Genomic DNA, 14974 nt, shown 5'->3' with positions numbered 1-14974 from the left:
CCCTTAACCATTCAAAACGAATGCCTTAACCCTTAACCATTCAAAATGAATGCCCTAACCCTTAACCCTTAACCATTCAAAACGAATGCCTTAACCCTTAACCCTTAACCCTTAACCCTTAACCCTTAACCCTTCACCCTTCACCCTTAACCATTCAAAACGAATGCCTTAACCCTTAACCCTTAACCATTCAAAATGAATGCCTTAATTTAACCATTCAAAATTAATGCCTTAATTTAACCATTCAAAATTAATGCCTTAATTTAACCATTCAAAATGAATGCCTTAATTTAACCATTCAAAATTAATGCCTTAATTTAACCATTCAAAATTAATGCCTTAATTTAACCATTCAAAACGAATGCTTAATTTTATTTGTTGATTGTACAGTGGGTTGTGGACTGCAGTACTAGTTTAACTCCTCCTTGTTCATTATCAGCACACCTGAAATCTTTAAAATACTGTGAGTGTTTGCTCTAGCCTGCCTGCAGTGCCAGGTGGGTGGAGTTTACCGTTTTGGGGCTATTCTATTGGTCCATTAAGCCAGGCAAGCTCAATCAAGCACAGATACTTTTAAAAAATGATTTCAAACAGTATTTGAACCCAGGTCTGATTATCAGATTGTTAAATGTAATACAAGGCTAGTATAGAAGCTGTCTCATTATTGACAGACATGAATAGACATCGTTCCTGGAGGTTATATTGTAGGGTAATCTGATGGCTTCCTATACGACCACTCATACCAAGTCGTTTCACTGTCATAAAAAATATAATTGCAATTTTATTAGTCGGACAAATGAGCCACAACATAGCTGTGTATATGCCCGAAATGGCACCCTATTTGGTGCACTCCTTTTGATCAGGTCCCATAGGTCAAAAGGGGTGCACTATATAGGGAATATGATCCATTTGAGACGGACGCAGAGACGTGATGAAAATACATTATAGCCTCATAGTCTATAAGAGTTCTGCCAACGCAAGCGTTTGAGGAGCTGTTCAGAGGAGAGACGTGCTGAAAGCGCACTGTCGCTGGTCAATAGAAACTCGTTCTTTGGGGATGTTGTCAGCGGATGTAGGCTAATCAATTTACCATCGATTAAGAATATGTATTTAGTATAAAATATGCACAGCACGTTCAATAGAACATGCAATCAATAAATTGCGTCAGTTTCCATGTACATGTTTAGCAATAGTTTGATTTTAATAGACATGTGGAAAATAGGACGTCACAGCAATATATTTAGAGAGAAACATAGGTTATGATATATATTTGTTATCTTACGTTTTTAAAATGCTAATTATTTCACACAAACCTATTTAGTCAAAGAAAGCACCTGGGTAGTCTAATTGGCAGTATTTTAACTCAAAGTAGGCTATAAAAAGTGACGTATATACAGTAAAATTACTAATTTAACTTTTAACATATACGCTAATTGGATGAGGATATATCCATTCATTTACGTCCGGTGGTTAGCTGTTGCTATTAATAGCCCAGGAAAATCATTTGGAGCGAGATAATGATCCATGTCCGTTAATCAATGGAGTGGATCCGCACTGAGTGACAGTCAGTCAGTCAACTACAGTCAGTCTGTCAGTCAGTCGCAGGCAGTCTGTATGTGAAAGAATGCAGAGCGCGGGCGGGGCTATTTTTCGGAGCATCTACATTCCAAACGCTCCATTGCCAGTAGAGATCATTCTTTGCTTGAAGACAAAGAGAGAAGCCCACACTGGTGACTTGGTTGGGACTCCGGATCCACCGCCCTAAATCAATTACAATTTAATTTGGTTAGGCTACTCCATGTTTCCACTATACTCAAACTGGACAGTGTTCCTTCTCTACCCAATGGAGAGCACTTACCGGATTTGACTGAAGTCTTCATCTCTTCTCCTCTACTCATCCACTGACGGTTGATCCCTCAGTGGAACGCTCGCTGAGCACCTGCGCTTGGGAGAAGGGCGTGGAGATACATTCGGAAGGTACTCGTACGGGGCCAGGCTGAGTGAATCGGGGAGTTGGCCCGGTTCTTCCGCGCGCATGGAGGGAGACGTTATGGACAAGCTAGATAGCATGGCTGCGGTGTGTGACTTCGATCCCATTGCGGGAAGCGTCCCGGCCACCAAAGTGGAGATCACCGTGTCATGCAGGTAAGCTTGCAGAAACCGCTGGCTCTGTATCTCTCACAGATAGGTCCGTTGCGCTTCGGGGAACAGCGGGCAATACGATTCGCCTCGTTGCACAGTTAATAGACCTTAGCCTAATGATGGAATTGATATTGGTATCGGTGATATTATTGGTCTCTGTAGATGTCGTATCTGACGCGCAGGGAGAGGGTTAGACGGTAACTAGCCCTAGGCTATGGAAACCCCATTTTCTGAACATGGGGTAATGTGGACATTTTATGTCTAACTTTTAATCAAGTTTTTATTTTTTATTCTGAGATTTTCCTGAGATTTTTTATTTTTTTTAAGGGTGGGGATGCGTGCGAGACTGTTAGACACAAACCGTTTCCCCAAGTGCTTGCTGCGCCACTTTTCCAGCCAGTGAATAAAACAGCCGCGTGCCACAGTTGATATCGACGGTCGGAGAGTTTGTGGGGTGAAAAGTTCGCCCGAGGCGCGTCGCTGTTGTGTTGCCTGCTGCGAAATCTCTATAGAATAAGCATCACAGCACAGTTGAAAAATATATGGCAAATATAAATCCAATATGGATGGTGTTAAAGAGACAGATGAGAAGTGTTGAATGGAGCTGAAGGGTGGGACTAATAAAAACAAGATAACCAATGTAAAACATACGGGGTCTGTAAAATGTATATAGGTTCAGAACTTTTGTGAAACAGCACAGTTCAAAATGTATGGCAAATAGAAATCAAACTGGATGGACATCAGAAATAGATGGAAGAGGTTGAGGGTAGAGGAAGGACAGGACTAAAAACAAACACAAGATAACCATTGTAAAATATACTGTCTGTAAAATGTATGTATTATGTATCAGCTGGAAGTAGAAGCCTAAGTGTTGCTGTTTATTGGTTTACTCCAATTAGGGGAGGGGTGGTAGGGGTAGGGGAATATGATCAAGGAAAATATATTTTAAAAAGAGATGTGTATATATATGTATGTGTATTAGTATGTATGTGTCTGTATATAAATATATATATTTTCCCCCCAAAAAGATATGGGGGATTGGATTGTATGTGTGTGTGTGTGTGTATATATATGTATGTATGTACCTGGCTACCTGGGGCGGCAAGTATTCTAGTGGTTAGAGTGTTGGGCCAGTAACCAAAAGGTTGGTGGATCGAATACTGAGCTGCCAAGGTCAAAATCTGTCGTTCTGCCCCTGAACAAGGCAGCTAACCCAGTGCTCCTAGTCCGTCATTGTAAATACGAATTTGGTCTTAACTGACTTGCCTAGTTAAATAAAATAAAATGAAATATATATGTGTGTATATATATATATATATATATATATATATATTCATACATACATATATATACAGTATATTTATGAAATGATGCAGACAATTACATTGATGGAAGCTACAATGTATCTGCAATATTAAATCTGATCTAAAAGAAAAGCATAGCCTATGTAGCGGAGTTTTTCCCACAATTACTAGCCTAATCATTTTGCCACGACGACTGCGTCCAACTGCCCGCACTACAGTGGCGTGGATTGGGGTGGGGTTCTAGAAGGACAATGCTCCCACACACTGTTATTCATCCAGCTGCATCGTAAAGCATATACAGTTTTAACTTAAATCAGAAAGTATTCACACCCTTTGACTTTTTCCACATGTTGTTGTGTTACAGTCTGGATTTTAAATTGATTACATTCAGATTTTGTGACCCTGGCCTACACACAATACCCCATAATGTCAAAGTGGAATTATGTTTTTAGAAACTTTTACAAATTTAATAATAAATGAAAAGCTGAAATGCCTTGAGTCAGTAAGTATTTAACTCCTTTGTTATGTCAAACCTAAATAAGTTTAGGAGTAAACATGTGCTTAACAAGTAACATAATAAGTTGCATGAACTCACTCTGTGTGCAATAATAGTGTGTAACAAAATCCATGTGTACGTGTGTGTATAGTGCGTATGTTATCGTGTGTCTGTCTGTATGTATGTGTCTGTGCCTGTGTGTGTCTCTTCATAGTCCCCGCTGTTCCATAAGGTGTTTTTTAAATGTGTTTAAAAAAAAAATCTGTTTCTACTGCTTGCATCAGGTGCTTGATGTGGAATAGAGTTCCATGTAGTCATGGCTCTATGTAGTACTGTGTGCCTCCCATAGTCTGTTCTGGACTTGGGGACTGTGAAGAGACCGCTGGTGGCATATCTTGTGGTGTATGCATGGGTGTCCAAGCTGTGTGCTAATAGTTTAAACAGACAGCTCGGTGCATTCAACATGTCAATACTTCTCCCAAATACAAGTAGGGCCGAAGTCAATCTCTCCTCTATTTTGAGCCATGAGAGATTGACGTGCATATTATTAATGTTAGCTCTCCATGTACATTTAAGGGCCAGCCGTATTGCCCTGTTCTGAGTCCAATTGTAATTTTCCTAAGCCCCTCTTTGTGGCAACTGACCACACGACTGGACACTAGTCCAGGTGCGACAAAACTAGGGCCTGTAGGACCTGCCTTGTTGATAGCGTTGTTGAGAGTTTAATGACTGTGATATGAGAAAACTACAACATTGTAGTTACTCCATAATACAAACCTAAATGACAAAGTGAAAAGAAGGAAGCCTGTACAGAATAAAAATATTCCAAAACAAGTATCCTGTCTGCAATAAGGAACTAAAGTAAAACTGCAAAAAATATGGCAAAGATATTAACTTTACGTCCTGAATACAAGTGTTATGTTTGGGGCAAATCCAACACAACACATCACTGAGTACCACTCTTCATATTTTCAAGCATGGTGGTGGCTGCATCATGTTATGGGAATGCTTGTCATCGGCAAGGACTAGGGAGTTTTTTAGGATAAAAATAAATGGAATAGAGCTAAGCACAGGCAAAATCCTAGAGGAAAACCTGGTTCAGTCTGCTTTCCAACAGACACTGGGAGACAAATTCACCTTTCAGCAGGACAATAACCTAAAACACAAGACGAAATGTACACAGGAGTTGCATACCAAGATGACATTGAAGGTTCCTGAGTGGCCTAGTTACAGTTTTAACTTAAACCAGCTTGAAAATCTATGGCAAGACTTGAAAATGTCTGTCTAGCAATGATCAACAACCAATTTGACAGTTTTTTGAAGAATTTGTAAAACAATAATGTGCAAATATTGTACAATCAGTAGTACAATCCAGGTGTGTACAGCTCTTAGAGAATTACCCAGAAAGACTCACAGCTGTAATCGCTGCCAAAGGTGATTCTAACATGTATTGACAACTTATGTAAATGTGATATTTCTGTATTTCATTTGCAATAAATTAGCTAAATTCTTTGAAATTCAATTTAATCTGTTCACGCTGTAACACAAACAAAATGTGGAATAAATCAAAGGGTATAAATACTTTCTGAAGGCACTGTAGAGGCTACGGGAAGGCTACGGCAGGCTACGGGAGGCTACGGCAGGTTACGGCAGGCTACGGCAGGCTACGGGAAGGCTACGACAGGCTACGGCAGGCTACAGCAGGCTACGGGAAGGCTACGGCAGGCTATGGGAAGGCTACGGCAGGCTACGGCAGGCTACGGGAAGGCTAGGCAGGCTACGGCAGGTTACGGCAGGCTACGGCAAGGCTACGGCAGGCTACGGGAAGGCTACGGCAGGCTACGGCAGGCTACGGGAAGGCTAGGCAGGCTACGGCAGGTTACGGCAGGCTACGGCAAGGCTACGGCAGGCTACGGGAAGGCTACGACAGGCTACGGCAGGCTACAGCAGGCTACGGGAAGGCTACGGCAGGCTACGGGAAGGCTACGGCAGGCTACGGCAGGCTACGGGAAGGCTAGGCAGGCTACGGCAGGTTACGGCAGGCTACGGCAAGGCTACGGCAGGCTACGGGAAGGCTACGGCAGGCTACGGCAGGCTACGGGAAGGCTAGGCAGGCTACGGCAGGTTACGGCAGGCTACGGCAAGGCTACGGCAACCTCAATCGGCTGTTCCTGTATTAAATTCAGTTGCCAATTTCCATTAGAGGTCTGGGAAGTGGAAATAAACAGATAATCAAATAACGATAGCCTGTTATCAAGTCCATCTGGAGATATATATCATACTGCTGTCTGTCTGTCTGACTGGTGAACTGTGTTACTGGTCTAGTTTCCCTCCCTCCCTCTCCCTCTCTTTATAACAGAGGCTATACCAGATGCATGTTGGTTAGGCTATCCCTCATTGTAACTTAAAGGGCACATGCTGAATTTTTCTCAATACCGGCAATTGATGAGTGTGTCACAGAACTATCAGAAATCAATATGATGTCACCGGCCCTGGAGGAGGAGAGAGATTGATCAGGGGCTTTGCTTTGATGCTGCTTGTGGTCTCCCTGGAGCTGCTTACACACACACACACACACACACACACACACACACACACACACCCTCCTATAAATAAAAAGGCTCGCCACTGGCTATTCAATTAACTGGAGGGGAAATTGATATGGTACTATAGATGCATTACAGTTTAACTTAATGTGCAATAGTCAGCTTAACCTTGTGTATTTATTTAAAATTCAAATTAAGTCTAACTTATCCATCCAATCACCAACCTGTCTCTGTTTCCTTTATTAATGACTCCCTTTGACTGTGACCTTTTGACTGACGTATAGAATCTGAAGCCAGATGTAACAGACAGTAACACTGTTCTTCTATGCTTAGTTTTAATGTGTAGTTGGCCAATAAACCGATACGTGGACAAATGTCACCCTATTCTATATATAGTCCACTACATTTGAGCACTTGGACCCTGGTCAGTAGTGTGTGGGTGAGAAAGGAGAGAAAATACGTGGGTGTAAAGGCTTCAGATTGCAGCACACATGGAATTGAATTGGCGCTCAGCTCTGCTTTCACCCCTACAGCCATTCCAGGATTCGTATCAAATCCCACCTGCCTGCCGCCGCTGTTAAGACAGTAAAGCTCCGACAAACAGACAGACAGACAGACAGACAGACAGACAGACAGACAGACAGACAGACAGACAGACAGACAGACAGACAGGACAGACAGACCATGGCTTCCTGTTTAAAAGGACCTGGGACTCTGAGCACTCCAACCCTGATAGGAGATGGTCTGTATGTGTCGCTGCCTGCCTGTCTCCCTTAGAGAGATACAGTGCTGCATGAATACAGGGCAGACAGAGAGGTTTGAATCCAAGATCAGGGATTTCTATTGGAGCTATTTCAGAAGTAGTGTAACCTAGTTACTTTCTTGGCCCCTAAGTCCCTCACAAACTTCTACAGATGCACCGTTGAGAGCATTCTGTCAGGCTGTATCACGGCTTGGTACGGCAACTGCACCACCGCCTGCAACCGCAGGGCTCTCCAAATGGTGTTGTCGGGCAGCCAAACACATCACTGGGGGCTGCCTGCCCTCCTGGACATCTACAGTACCCAGTGTCACAGGAAGGCTAAGAAAATCATCAAGGACCTATTCTGGACTCTGACGTTGCTCGTTCTGACATTGCTCTTTCTGATATTTTTGTATGTCTTTCTTTACATTTTTTTGGATTATTTTGCATATTGTTTTGCATTGCTAGGTATTACTGCACTGGTGGAGCTAAAAACACAAGCATTTTGCTGCACCTGCGATAACATCTGCAAATCTGTCTACGTGACCAATAGACTTTGATTTGCTTTGATTTGCTTACCGCCCCAATAGGTCCACAGACGACGCAATCGCAATCACACTGCACACTGCCCTAACCCATCTGGACAAGAGGAATACCTATGTAAGAATGCTGTTCATCGACTACAGCTCAGCATTTAACACCATAGTACCCTCCAAACTCGTCATTAAGCTCGAGACCCTGGGTCTCGACCCCGCCCTGTGCAACTGGGTCCTTTCTGACGGGACTGATGGGACTTTCTGACGGGCCGCCCCCAGGTGGTGAGGGTAGGTAACAACATCTCCACCCCGCTGATCCTCAACACTGGGGCCCCACAAGGGTGCGTTCTCAGCCCTCTCCTGTACTCCCCGTTCACCCATGACTGCGTGGCCATGCACGCCTCCAACTCAATCATCAAGTTTGCAGACGCAGCAGCGCCTCTTCAACCTCAGGAGGCTGAAGAAATTCGCCTTGTCACCAAAAACACTCAAACTTTTACAGATGCACAATCGAGAGCATCCTGTCGGGCTGTATCACCGCCTGGTACGTCAACTGCTCCGCCCATAACCGTAAGGCCCTCCAGAGGGTAGTGAGGTCTGCACAACGCATCACCGGGGGCAAACTACCTGCCCTCCAGGACACCTACACCACCCGATGTCACAGGAAGGCCAAAAAGATCATCAAGGACATCAACCACCTGAGCCACTGCCTGTTCACCCTGCTATCATCCAGAAGGCGAGGTCAGTACAGGTGCATCAAAGCGGGGACCGAGAGACTGAAAAACAGCTTCTATCTCAAGGCCATCAGACTGTTAAACAGCCACCACTAACATTGAGTGGCTGCAGCCAACATACTGACTCATCTCTACCCACTTTAATAATGGAAAAATGTATGTAATAAATGTATCGCTAGCCACTTTAAACAATGCCACATTATATCATGTTTACATACCCTGCATTACTCATCTCATACGTATATACTGTACTCTATACCATCTACTGCATCTTACCTATGCTGTTCGACCATCACTCTTTCATATATTTTTATGTACATATTCTTATTCATTCCTTTACACTTGTGTGCATAAGGTAGTTGTTGTGAAATTGTTAGGTTAGATTACTTGTTAGATATTACTGCATGGTTGGAACTAGAAGCACAAGCATTTCGCTACACTCGCATTAACATCTGCTAACCATGTGTATGTGACAAATACAATTTGATTTGATTTCTGTTTCTATTGGAGCGGTCTATATTCAGTCTCTTTGGCGTGGAGGGTTAGACAGACAGGAAATTGAATAGTCGAGGTCCAGCTGTGCTCAGGCCAGGGATGTGCTCTGTGTGGTTTTTGGATCAGTTGGTTTGGTCGGTAAGTAGGTTGTTTGTGTATTGAGTTGTTAGTTGAGTATCTTGTCAGTTGAGCATCTTGTTGGTTGAGAATCTTGCGGGTTGAGCATCTTGATGGTTGAGTATCTTGTCAGTTAAGATTCTTGTTAGTTGATCATCTTGATGGTTGAGCATCTTGTCAGTTGAGAATCTTGATGTTGATCATCTTGCTGGTTGAGCATCTTGCTGGTTGAGAATCTTGGCTGTGTGATTCATGGGTTGGTTTCCTGTACATACACTAAATGGTTTGTTTGGTCACATCAGGCATAATAATAAGAACCAGAGAATGAGTAACTGTGACTCCAGCTGTATTTCTCCATGTTGATTCCTCTCTGTGTGTCTCCACCAGTATAGCTGAGATCCTGTGTAACGGTGTAAAATGACCTAACGTTAACGAGGACTATAGCTAAGTGGCTCCAGATAACCAGTGTGTGACTAGTTTTAGTCGTATGTACATGATACACATGGTACAGTATACACTGCCCAACGAAATGCTTACTTGCAGCTTCCTTCTCAGCAATGCAATAAACACTGTGTTTCTGTTGTGTAGCTTCCGGGTGCTGGAGAGACGGAGCAAAAACACTACTGACAAAATGTCACCAACCCCCTGAAGGGTAAAAACTAGTGTTGTTTTTTCTTATTTCACAATTTTTCCCCCTTCATTTCCTTTTCTTACTCCCTGCAAAGATCAAACCCCATGACACACAAGTCATTATTTGTACCTATGGAGGTGGTAGGTCTATCCTATCTACCGCTGGGCAAAAACTGGTTGAAGAAACATTGTTTCCACGTCATTTCAACCCCAAACATCTACGTGCTGACGTTGAATCAACGTGGAAAACTGATTGGATTTGCAACAAGTCATCAACGTTAAGGGCATGTCGTCTTTTTCCTCACCCGACTTTGAACCTAAATCTAACGACATGGTGACATGGTTTGTTGATTTCACATTTGAATTCACGTTAGTTGACAACTCAACCAAATGTAAATCAAAACTCGAAGTTGAACTGACGTCTGTGCCCCCCAGACCAGCTCCTAAAGTAAAGTCACAACAGGGAAATTCACATAAGTCACTCAGAATTCAGGCCAGTCAATACCTCACCAGATCTCTGTTCTGGAACACTTACCATTCCACAGAGGAAGAAGAGATTTGGAGAGAAGATTCTCTAGAAGGTTGCTGACAGTCATCTCTCTCTCTCTCTCTCTCTCTCTCTCTCTCTCTCTCTGTCTCTCTGTCTCTGTCTGTGTGTGTGTTCTGTGTCGCTCTCTAGAACAGGCAGGTTTGGTATAACGTATGCAAACACACACCCACACACTGACTGTTTCTATTATGGTTGAGGACACACTAGAGAGCATCAGTGAATCTCTATCTCCGGCGTTTCTTTACTACTCCACATATAGAGACTCACCCCCATGCCCTCTGCTGGCCCCCCCATGCCCTCTGCTGGCCCCCCCATGCCCTCTGCTGGCCCCCCATTCCCTCTGCTGGCCCCTCCCATGCCCTCTGCTGGACCCCCCCTCACCCTCTGCTGGCTCCACCACCCCATGCCCTCTGCTACCCCCCCATGCTCTCTGCTGGCCCACCCATGACCTCTGCTGGCCCCCCCATGCTCTCTGCTGGCCCCCCGCATGCCCTCTGCTGGCCCCCCATTCCCTCTGCTGGCCCCCCCCCCCATGCCCTCTGCTGGACCCCCCCCCTCACCCTCCCCCATGGCCTCTGCTGCCCCCCCCCCCCCATGCCCTCTGCTGGCCCCTCCTATGCCCTCTGCTGGACCCCCCTCACCCTCCCCCATGGCCTCTGCTGCCCCCCCCTATGCCCTCTGCTGGCCCCTCCCATGCCCTCTGCTGCCCCCCCATGCCCTCTGCTGGCCCCCCATTCCCTCTGCTGGCCCCCCCCATGCCCTCTGCTGGACCCCCCCTCCCCCTCCCCCATGACCTCTGCTGGCTCCACCACCCCATGCCCTTTGCTGCCCCCCCATGCCCTCTGCTGGCCCCCCCATGCACTCTGCTGCCCCCCCATGCCCTCTGCTGGCCCCACTGATTTGGTGTGTTAGATTGATATAGATTGGTTAGAGTAGAATTATGCCAATCAATGGCTGTGAGTGTGTGTGTGTGTGTGTGTGTGTGTGTGTGTGTGTGTGTGTGTGTGTGTACACCGAGGCACAGTGAGGTCACTGGGGTCTGATGGAATTCATTACCTGCTGAGAAACACACAGAGAAAATCACAGAGGTTATATCACAACAGAGAGATTTGTGACACATAGTAGTGAAGTGTGTGTCTGTGTGTGTAGATCCCCTGGGCCCAGTGTTTGAGACCATAGATTGCTGTCCTCCAGGGACCTGTTTTATGTTTCTCCTGCTTTTCAGAATAACTGCTGCTTCTCAGTCTAACTGCCCCTAGGGAATCAATGTAGGGGAGGATAGGGACGGAGGGGGAGGAGGGAAGGTGAGGGGGGGGGGGGGGGGGGTGGATGAGGGGGGGATAGAGGGGGGGGGGCTGAGAAGGAGAAAAGGGAGGGAACGATGGAGGATTGGAGGCGGAGAATGGATGGATGGAGGGAGAAGTGGTGGCCGGAGGAGGAAGGAGGGATGGAGGGAGGGAGGAGGGGTGGCCGGAGGAGGGATGGGGGAGGGAGTGGTGGCCGGGGGAGGAGGGATGGAGGAAGGAGTGGTGGCCGGGTGAGGAAGGAGGGAGGGATGGAGGGAGGAGTGGTGGCCGGAGGAGGGATGGGGGAGGGAGGATTGGTGGCGGGGGGAGGAGGGAGGGAGGAGTGGTGGCCGGAGAAGGAAGGAGGGATGGAGGGAGGAGTGGTTGCCGGAGAAGGAAGGAGGGATGGAGGGAGGAGTGGTGGCCGGCGGAGGAAGGAGGGAGGGAGGAGTGGTGGCCGGAGGAGGAAGGAGGGATGGAGGGAGGAGTGGTGACCGGTGAAGGAAGGAGGGAGGGAGGGATGGAGGGAGGAGTGGTGGCCGGAGAAGGAAGGAGGGAGGGAGGAGTGGTGGCCGGAGGAGGAAGGAGGGATGGAGGGAGGGAGGAGGGGTGGCCGGAGGAGGGATGGGGAGGGAGGATTGGTGGCCGGGTGAGGAGGGAGGGAGGGATGGAGGGAGGAGTGGTGGCCGGAGAAGGAAGGAAGGAGGGATGGAGGGAGGACTGGTGGCCGGGTGAGGAAGGAGGGATGGAGGGAGGAGTGGTGGCCGGGTGAGGAAGGAGGGATGGAGGGATGGAGGGAGGAGTGGTGGCCGGAGAAGGAAGGAGGGATGGAGGGAGGAGTGGTGGCCGGGTGAGGAAGGAGGGATGGAGGGAGGAGTGGTGGCCGGGTGAGGAGGGGTGGAGGGAGGAGTGGTGGCCGGAGGAGGAAGGAGGGATGGAGGGAGGAGTGGTGGCCGGAGAAGGAAGGAGGGATGGAGGGAGGAGTGGTGGCCGGGTGAGGAGGGATGGAGGGAGGAGTGGTGGCCGGGTGAGGAGGGATGGAGGGAGGAGTGGTGGCCGGAGGAGGAAGGAGGGATGGAGGGAGGAGTGGTGGCCGGAGAAGGAAGGAGGGATGGAGGGAGGAGTGGTGGCCGGAGAAGGAAGGAGGGATGGAGGGAGGAGTGGTGGCCGGGTGAGGAGGGATGGAGGGAGGAGTGGTGGCCGGGTGAGGAGGGATGGAGGGAGGAGTGGTGGCCGGAGGAGGAAGGAGGGATGGAGGGAGGAGTGGTGGCCGGAGAAGGAAGGAGGGATGGAGGGAGGAGTGGTGGCCGGAGAAGGAAGGAGGGATGGTTTCGGAAGAGGTGGGTGGAGGATTAATGAAAGTATCAGAATGATTAGGATGTGTGCTCCTGTTGTGGAATTTGATCTAGATACATTGCATTTGGAAAGTATTCAGACCCCTTGACTTTTTCAACGTTTTGTTACGTTACAGCCTTGTTCTAAAATTTATTAAATAGCAATGAATCTACACACAATAGCCCATAATGACAAAGCAAAAACAGGTTTTTATTACAAATAAAAAACTGAAATATCACATTTACGTAAGTATTCAGACCCTTTACTCAGTACTTTTTTGAAGCACCTTTGGCAGCGACTCCAGTCTTCTTGAGTATGACGATACAAGCTTGGCACACCTGTATTTGGGGAGTTTCTCCCATTCTAGAGAGTGTCGCTGCACATCTATTTTCAGGTCTCTCTAGAGACGTTTGATCTGGTTCAAGTCCGGGCTTTGGCAGGGCCACTCAAGGACTTTCAGAGACTTGTCCCGAAGCCACTCCTACGTTGTCTTGGCTGTGTGCTTAGGGTCGTTGTCCTGTTGGAAGGTGAAGCTTCGTACCAATCTGAGGTCCTGAGCACTCTGGAGGAGGTTTTCATCAAGGATCTCTCTGTATTTTGCTCCGTTCATCTTTCCCTTGATCCTGTCTCCCAGTCTGAGAGTCTTTAGGTGCCGTTTGGCAAACTCCAAGTGGGCTGTCATGTGGCTTTTACTGAGGAGTGGCTTCCGTCTGGCCATTCTACCATAAAGGCCTGATTGGTGGAGTGCTGCAGCGATGGTTGTCCTTCTGGAAGGTTCTCTCATCTCGACAGAGGAACTCTGGAGCTCTGTCAGAGTGACCATCGGGTTCTTGGTCACCTCCCTGACCAAGGCCCTTCTCCCCCAATTTCTCAGTTTGGCCAGGCGGACAGCTCTAGGAAGAGTCTTTGCTGGTTCCAAACTTCTTCCATTTAAGAATGATGGAGGCCACTGTTCTTGGGGACCCCTTGGGGACAATTCCTTCGACCTCAGGCTTGGTTTTTGCTCTGATGTGCACTGTCAACTGTGGGACGTTATATAGACAAGTGTATGCCTTTCAAAAGCATGTCCAATCAACAGAATTTACCACAGGTGGACTCCAATCAAATTTGAGAAACATTTCAAGGATGATCAATGGAAACAGGACGCACCTGAGCTAAACTCTCATAGCAAAGGGTCTGAATACTTTTATGTACATAAAGTATTTGTGTTTAAAAAAATGTTTTTATGGGTTATTGTGTGTAGATTGATGAGGAAAATGTTTTATTTAATCCATTTTAGAATAACATAACATTTGGAAAAAGTCAAGGGGTCTGAATAATTTCCGAATGCACTGTATAATCACTCTGCACTGTCTGCCCTGTAAACACACAACACTAAATCGGATGTGTTCCCTGTAAACACACAACACTAAATCGGATGTGTTCCCTGTAAACACACAACACTAAATCTGATGTGTTCCCTGTAAACACACAACACTAAATCGGATGTGTTCCCTGTAAACACACAACACTAAATCTGATGTGTTCCCTGTAAACACACAACACTAAATCTGATGTGTTCCCTGTAAACACACAACACTAAATCGGATGTGTTCCCTGTAAACACACAACACTAAATCGGATGTGTTCCCTGTAAACACACAACACTAAATCTGATGTGTTCCCTGTAAACACACAACACTAAATCTGATGTGTTCCCTGTAAACACACAACACTAAATCTGATGTGTTCCCTGTAAACACACAACACTAAATCTGATGTGTTCCCTGTAAACACACAACACTAAATCGGATGTGTTCCCTGTAAACACACAACGCTAAATCGGATGTGTTTTACTTCACCTGAGTCTCATGGCCTGTATTTAATCAAGAGGGTTGGGGAGTAACTGATTACATTTAATCAGTTACATGTAATCTGATTACCAAAAAAACTGTACGTGTAATCGTTTACGTTAACAGCAAAACTATTGTAATCAGATTACAGATACTTGTGAAAAACTAGATGATTACTTGTTGAATTACTTTTAAATTCAGAAAGGATGTTTGTAACCAAAACAATACA

General features: G+C 46.3%; 1 protein-coding gene across 1 annotated transcript in view; it reads left to right on the top strand.

Moving 5' to 3' along the window:
- Positions 1–2050: 2050 nt before the first annotated feature.
- LOC120059549 (laminin subunit alpha-5-like) overlaps positions 2051–14974 on the top strand; it is a 316678-nt gene continuing 303754 nt past the window's right edge. Inside the window, 1 exon segment of the mRNA XM_039008682.1 lies at positions 2051–2145. Coding sequence (XP_038864610.1) covers positions 2051–2145 — 95 coding nt within the window.

Source organism: Salvelinus namaycush, chromosome 14, assembly GCF_016432855.1.
Source record: "Salvelinus namaycush isolate Seneca chromosome 14, SaNama_1.0, whole genome shotgun sequence".
NCBI classification, from domain to species: domain Eukaryota; kingdom Metazoa; phylum Chordata; class Actinopteri; order Salmoniformes; family Salmonidae; genus Salvelinus; species Salvelinus namaycush.
This window is presented reverse-complemented; position numbering and strand designations above follow the sequence as displayed.